This window comes from Castanea sativa, chromosome 4 (genome assembly GCF_040712315.1).
Source record: "Castanea sativa cultivar Marrone di Chiusa Pesio chromosome 4, ASM4071231v1".
Lineage (NCBI taxonomy): Eukaryota > Viridiplantae > Streptophyta > Magnoliopsida > Fagales > Fagaceae > Castanea > Castanea sativa.
Window position 1 is genome coordinate 4,158,913 of NC_134016.1, and position 8,046 is coordinate 4,166,958.

An 8,046-nucleotide genomic window follows, 5' to 3' on the forward strand; every position below is an offset into this window, starting at 1 on the left:
TGGAAGATGATGCAATAATTTAGTATTAACCTTTAGGGGGAGGAAAAAAAGATCCTCTGAATAAATCTCATAAATAGTGCATATATTGAAAATGCATAATAAAATTGTAACAATAAAACTACTTACAAAATATATGTGATGACTTTTACAAAAACTATTATGAAGAAGTTGATAGATCAATGTAGAAAACTGAAATATGTACATCAGATAAAACTGTAAAATAATGCACTACATCTGAAACATGGAATAGGTGAACGTCTTAATATTATGCTGGCTATGGTGGAGAAGTTGGTGGAGCAATGCTATTTGATCCACATTCTAATTGCTTTCCAGCAGAATTTGCCATGAACCTATGATACAAAATATGTTAGTTTGTGTTATTAATAGAAACTTTAAAACGTACATAATAATAATAAGCACAATAAATATCAAGCATAAACTTGTAAAATGAAATATTTGAACTGACCTTGTGATGATATTGCATAGCTCCATGCATGTGAAATGGTCTACTTCAGCTTGGGACTTGAAGAACTATCATTTAATTACCAAAATTTTAAAAAAAAAAAATTGTATAGTCAACTATGTAATAGAATTTTTTTTTTTTTTTATAAAACAAAGTAGATGTGGTAATGATTTGTACCTGCTTTATTATCTCATCGTCCTTGACTCTCATTTTCTGTTTTTCTTTACTATTTTGGGTCTTGAAAATTGCATCGTCCTTGGATTTTTTTCTTCGAATCTTTTTTTTCTCATGGATGTTGGAAACCACATTGTTCTTGATTTTCATTCTCCGTTTGTCTCTGTTGGCATGAGTGTTAGATATCACATCGTCCTTCTTTTTTCCTTTGTCTTTATTCCTATGGATGTTGCGCACCTCATTGCTGTTCTTGACATTGATTTGTTGTTTGTCTTTGTTTATGGAACTTCAAAATGAAGAAAAAAAATTGTTTGTATATTAAGACTATCAATTACTTATTTTCTTATTTTAAAAAATACCGTAACAAACCTTTCCAATTTTTGTGACTCTAAAACTCGTTTCACTTCTTTCTAAAGCTCTTTCTTGTCAGCTCGAATAGTGAATCCCCAACCAGGTGAATAAATTGTCAATTTGCGAACCTAACCCATACGCAGCATGACATTTATAATATTAATTTTGATAAAACAATAGAAAGGAATGCTGATTAAAGATATCATTAAAAAGAAATATACCTTGTTATCAATGGCCTCTATGTTTAATAATGATTGATCATCCTTCCAATTCTCCCAATGAGTAGTAGGAACAGCATGCACTCCATTATTTAGCATAGTGGACTCGATCCTCACATTTGAGTTGGGAATCCTTCCTGTTACCAATTAATTGTATACATAAAAAAGATTGGTGAAATAAAATATTAAAACGTAGACTGCATAACCATTAAAATTTGTAAATTATTAAAATAAATTTATATGTAAGACAGTTCTTTCCAATTGTTAATTAATACCTATGATGAAGGGAACAAAACATCTGTATACACAATATTTCTTGTGTGAACACCTTCCTCCTCAGGTATTGTTCCTTTTTGCACCAATAGTTTTGTGGTGGATTGGGAGACTCCCCTTGACAATGCCACATATAATTGGCCATGACTAAAAACATGATCAGGAAGATAAATTCCAACAGTTGGAATTGTCTGACCTTGCGCTTTGTTAATTGTAAGTGCAAAGCTTAAACGCACAGGAAATTGTCGTCTGATCATTACAAATGGCAAGTGTACATTTTCTGTTGTCTTCAAAGGGATTCTTGGCAAGAAAACACGTGTACCCGCATATTGTCCAGTCAAAATTTCAGCGTCAATTACGTTGTTAAAACATCCACGACATATCAATCTTGTACCATTACATAATCCTGCTTTTGGATCTATATTGCGCAGCAACATAATTGGAGCACCCTTTTTTAACCTTAATATATGTGGTGGTAAACCCCCTGGAGATATAGAATTTAGGAATTCTTGTTGATATAGATGATTATTATCTCCTTCAACCTCATCAAAAGAATGTAACGTAAACTCATCTCCTGGGAACTGAGAAATTATCTTTGCATTAAGCTGTTCAACATCATCATTTATAGGTGTTAGTAAAGCCCTATCAACCATATACCTTGCATCATTGGCATGTTCTTGCAAACTTGGAAAAACTTGATCAATCAAGTTGTATATAGAATGCTGACCCTCCCATTGCATTGCCATTGAAGGGGGTAGTTTAATCAAATCATTCATTATAAATGGTTCATTCCCATCACCAATGCGTTGTATATACTCAGCAAACTCTTCATCGTTGATAGACCTCATATTCTGCTTCAAATGTAACACTTTGACATTTTTCCATAATGGGGACTTGACTATGCATGCATCAATCATTTCTGCCTTTGTACCCTTTGGAACAACCGGAAGTACTTGACGAAAATCTCCACCCAAAATTAGCACCTTCCCACCAAAAGGTAAATTTATTTCCATAATATCTTTAAATGTTCTATCTAAAGATTCGAGTGCACGTCGATTTACCATTGGGGCTTCATCCCAAATAATTATGGTGGCACGTCTAATAAGTTCAGCTAAGTCTGATTTTTTACTTATTGAGCAAGTAGACGAAGCATCAGGAGTTAAAGGAATCTTAAACCTGGAATGCGTTGTTCTTCCACCAGGGAGTAATGTTGCTGCTATGCCAGATGTAGCTGTGGCAATTGCAATGTGACCTGCTTTTCTCAAGGTTGCCAATATTGTGCGATACAAAAATGTTTTCCCAGTTCCCCCTGGCCCATCGACGAAGAATATCATGTTTTCCTTACGATCAATAACTGTCATGATTTTCTGATATGCAACTCTCTGGTCGTTATTCAACTTTTCAATTAAAGTGAGTTCTTCATCTACATTAGGAACAGATAGCTCATCTTGAATGAGTCTTGGTACGGCTGAATTATTGTCACATTCTCCAGTTGATATCGGCAAATCATACTCTGTAATTTGCTTTCCATGTTGCAAAAGTAACGCCCCTAAATCATTGAGAAGTTTATTTGTTCGACGTGTCTCTGTTGTAACAGATGTTGATGGGTAATCTTCTACCATATATGGGTAAAACTCATTCCACAATTCTCTTACTCCAGTCGGTAGACAAAATACCAATATTGTTGCAAACAATCTTCTTAAAGCTGACGGCATTCGAATGTCTCTTGCCTCAAGCAGACACTGTCGTATGCTGTTATCATTTTCTAGTAAACCCCTTTGTTCAGCTGCTTGCTTAAAAGTTGGATAGGTTATCCCATTGACAGTCAATAAATCATCAAATCATGTTGGTCCTTTGACATGATTAAGAAGAACACGTAGATTGAACTTCTCTCCATCAAATGGTGAAACAGTATATATCCTGCCCACTACTTTTTTATAAGATCTTCTTCGTGTCCATATATTGTTTTTATAATCCCAACAATAATGCTCAGGAAACTCTCTATATAGATAATTTCGTGCATCATGATCAATCATATTCATATAAAAAAATTCAGTGAGCATTGTCTTTTTACTTCGCTCCAAAACATTAGCAATAGGTTCATGTGGTCTAAAGCGTACCTGTTGTCTATTTGGAAGATGAATTTGCAAACGAAAAACGGCAGGGTACATTCGATACATAAGAAAAGAAAATATCTTCCAACATGCCTCTGGAGCACATACCCATCTTGCATCAATGTACTGTTGGACCTCATCATAATTTGGCCCTGGCCTAACTTCCATAGAGACACGATCTGGGCCTTTATACACATATTTATATAAGTACTTGACACTCTTGATACTGCAACATATTTCAACATTAATATGGCAATTATATTTCAACAATAACCAAGGATTATATGGAACAACCCAAGTGTTGTCTACCATAATCCTGCAATGATCATTCAGTGGCACGGGATTATTGGTATCATATCGTCTGTAAACAAGATATGAGTCATTGCCTTGGTAGGTTTCTAGTGAGAAAGGCTTTGGGTATCCTTTTTTACATCGCCCATTTTTCATGCACGGTGATCTTGGATTTTGAACTCCGCAAGGGCCATGTATCATATGCTTCAGTACAACTTTATGTAATTGAGGTTGTTCCTCCTTACACGGTATTTCTGCTTTAACAACCCGATCGTAATCCTCTGGATTATGCAATTTATCATCTTCATCGAGAATTATAAGCATGTGTGCATGAGGTAAACCCCTTTTTTGGTACTCAAAGACCTGCACGTATACTCTTCCGAGAACCCCCTTGACCACGATATCATCTTTCAATTCTTCAAATTTCGATTTGAAAACTCTTGCAAGCAAGTCTGGACGATCTTGTGCTGTTTGTGCAGGTAAAAGCTCATTTTGGATTTCTTCCCATCCTGGATTGCACGTCATTGTGATGAATAAATCTGGCTTCCCAAACTTTTGAACCAATGACATTGCATCTTGAAATCGTTGGATCATATCGCGCGGGCTTCCCACAAATGATGAAGGTAGAATGGTTCTATGTCCAACATTTCCTATATATAAGATGGAAAAGTTGGGCCATTAATAAATATTGATCCTAATTCGCCATTAATAAAGTAATGTAAATTTCAAATGTAAAGTTGACATTACCAGTATCACTCTCTCCTTCATTGAAAGCATCTTGTAGGCCTTGGTACAGATCTGCCCTAATAGAATCTTGATTGTGCTCAAACCACCTAAGCTTGTGTGTTTCAATTTTTACATAATTATCAACAACATACTGTTGGGAAAGGCGTCCTCCAAGCCAAATCATTGATAGAGCATCGTCGCGAATCTTCGACATTAGTAAAAATAGATGTAGGTTTAGTTAGTTTATATTGTAAGCGGCATTTTGCAGTAATAGATTGAAAATAATAAAACTGTTACCTGAAAGATGTATGCATAATAATCGCGACATGACACTTTCTTTCTATTAGCGTCACGTGTGTTGATATCCCATCCATATGTTCCAAATGGAAAAAGTATTGGGTACTGTAATGGATCATAAAATCCTGCTGTATCTTGAACATTGATCAAATTACCACCAAAGGTTTGAACCAAAATTTCTCTGCCACTTAAATGACCAGCTTCTTCTCCTCCTACAATAATAGCTGCCACTTGGGAAGCACTGGGAAGACAATATTGAGGTTGGTTTAGAGGTTGTTCTTTAATGAGGAGTTTACATTGATGTAAATTTGGACTTCGAGATCGTTGACGAAATTTCTCCACAAATGGATTGTGCATGTCTAAGATCCTTTGAATAAGTCGCACAATATCTTCATGAGCTTCTACAGATTGAGACATTCTGCGTTGTATTTCAAGATCGGTGTCGTAGATATACAATTGTAGATGCCGCACACTTAGAGGTGTATGTGGTAAAAGACTACCAATTCTATGATAGATGGCACCTTGGGCACGAAATGTATATATTCCTCGACTATTTGAGGCCAAGCTTTCATCCACGTGCACACCCATTGAGGTAAATGCAAACATGTTGTTGTAAAACCGTATATATTGCCTGAAATGTCTGCCCCGTGGTGTTTGCTCACAAATGAGCTCCATAAATTCAGGACAAATTGGTATATTGGGGAAGGATATTTTTCCATCCTTGCAACACATCGAGGATGTCTCTCGATGGAACAAACGGGCATTACAAAAGTGACATGTCTTTGGTTGTGGTAGTTGGTACCTAATGGTCTCCATACCTTCTTTAAAATCCTTTGCACAATTGTATCTGCCTCGCATACAATTTATTACATGTGCAGTACCGTCAAATGTGTTGTCAACACCTAATTTTTATTTTGAGGAAAAAATTAGTTGTAAAGAGTGGTATGATAGTTGTGAAAGAAAATATTAAAATTGTACCAAATATTATGTTGTGAAATAAGCAAAATATTAATAATGTTTCGAATATGCAGCTTATTAACAAATAATAAAATTGATAATGATAAACATGTAAATTGAAATGAAAATGGTGACATTGAGTGACGAACCTTGTTCTCTGTAGCCATCCCCATGATTTGGATCATTTATATTTTCAACTTCTTCAGTTCTTTCTACAGCTGCAATGTGATTATAGAAAAATGCTCAATTGGTGTAATTATATATAAAAAATAATGATGAAAGCTCTATAGAAGGATATAAACATGAAAATAAAAATAAAAATGGTGACATTGAGTAATAAACCTTGTTCTCTGTAGCCATCCCCTTGGTTTTGCTCAACAATATTTTCAACTCCTTCAATTCTTTCTATAACTACAATGTAATTATATAAAATGCTCAATTGGTTTAATTATATATAAAAAATAATGGTGAAAGCTTTATAAATATATTATATAAAACTTACCATTATTAACATCAGAATTTATATAACTTGGTCCAGCCTCAAAGTCATTTGCCATTATAGTTGGATAGGTTGGAAGGAGACCTAAATTTAATATTATAAACATTAACTTAGTAATTTTGTATACATTGACATATAACTAACATGCCAAAAACTATGGATTTTCTCAAAATAATAAGGTTCCAAGCAATGAAGAATATTTAAAGATATAAAACTATAATCTCACCACTGACTTCTTGCATAGCCCTATGCTCAACTGGCATATTGCGTGCCAAGTTACGGATATGTGTAAGACGACGACTTCGTCCAGCCTCATGATTAGGCAGTATTAGTGATGGGTTTGTTGATGTTGAATTAGAATGTACATCTTCTTCATTCAAATTTGTTGGGCCTCCCACTAAAATGTGACCACCACCCAATGTTTGTTGTCTTTGTCTTGCGTAATTGGCACGACGTCTTGCCAATCGAATATTTCTGCTTTCATTGTCTTCTCTTTGTATTCTCAAGCGAGCATAATATCTCCATTGTTCTCGACGACGTTCTATGTCATCGATATTCACCATCGCTGTATTTTGTGAACTCATTTCTACATAGAATTAAATTAAATTTATAGTGGTCATTGCGCATACATACACAATAATGAATAGATTTTATTATTACGTAACTATTATCAATTTTTGCCAATTTTATTTACGCAGTAATCAACGTGTTATTGATTGGAAGATGATGCAATAATTTAGTATTAACCTTTAGGGGGAGGAAAAAAAGATCCTCTGAATAAATCTCATAAATAGTGCATATATTGAAAATGCATAATAAAATTGTAACAATAAAACTACTTACAAAATATATGTGATGACTTTTACAAAAACTATTATGAAGAAGTTGATAGATCAATGTAGAAAACTGAAATATGTACATCAGATAAAACTGTAAAATAATGCACTACATCTGAAACATGGAATAGGTGAACTTCTTAATATTATGCTGGCTATGGTGGAGAAGTTGGTGGAGCAATGCTATTTGATCCACATTCTAATTGCTTTCCAGCAGAATTTGCCATGAACCTATGATACAAAATATGTTAGTTTGTGTTATTAATAGAAACTTTAAAACGTACATAATAATAATAAGCACAATAAATATCAAGCATAAACTTGTAAAATGAAATATTTGAACTGACCTTGTGATGATATTGCATAGCTCCATGCATGTGAAATGGTCTACTTCAGCTTGGGACTTGAAGAACTATCATTTAATTACCAAAATTTTTATAAAAAAAAAATTGTATAGTCAACTATGTAATAGAATTTTTTTTTTTTTATAAAACAAAGTAGATGTGGTAATGATTTGTACCTGCTTTATTATCTCATCGTCCTTGACTCTCATTTTCTGTTTTTCTTTACTATTTTGGGTCTTGAAAATTGCATCGTCCTTGGATTTTTTTTCTTAATATATCTATGCAAAAATTGATAATAGAATTCTTAATAGATTTTTAATAGATTTGAGGATAAAAGGCACAAAATCAATTTTAAAGAACTAAAATGAGTTATGGTGAAGTATAAATAGTATGTTTTGCATTTTAGCTTAGATTTTATTTTTACTTTGCATATGAAAGTGCGGCTAATAAGTAACAAGGGAAGGAAATCAAAGGGAACACACTTTGGGGTCAACTATCCAAAG

The 8,046-nt window shown here is 34.0% G+C and overlaps 1 protein-coding gene across 1 annotated transcript; it reads right to left on the reverse strand.

Annotated features, from left to right (window-relative positions):
• Positions 1-274: 274 nt before the first annotated feature.
• On the reverse strand, positions 275-6,926 carry LOC142632329 (uncharacterized). Its single transcript, XM_075806766.1, has 11 exons — positions 6,590-6,926; positions 6,367-6,447; positions 6,207-6,275; positions 6,014-6,082; positions 4,908-5,809; positions 4,632-4,815; positions 3,600-4,534; positions 1,535-3,272; positions 1,210-1,343; positions 467-531; positions 275-350 (listed from the first exon to the last, which is right to left on the reverse strand). The coding sequence occupies exons 1-11, from the start codon at positions 6,924-6,926 to the stop codon at positions 275-277; spliced, it is 4,590 nt and encodes a 1,529-aa protein (XP_075662881.1).
• Between the last annotated feature and the right edge of the window lie 1,120 nt (positions 6,927-8,046).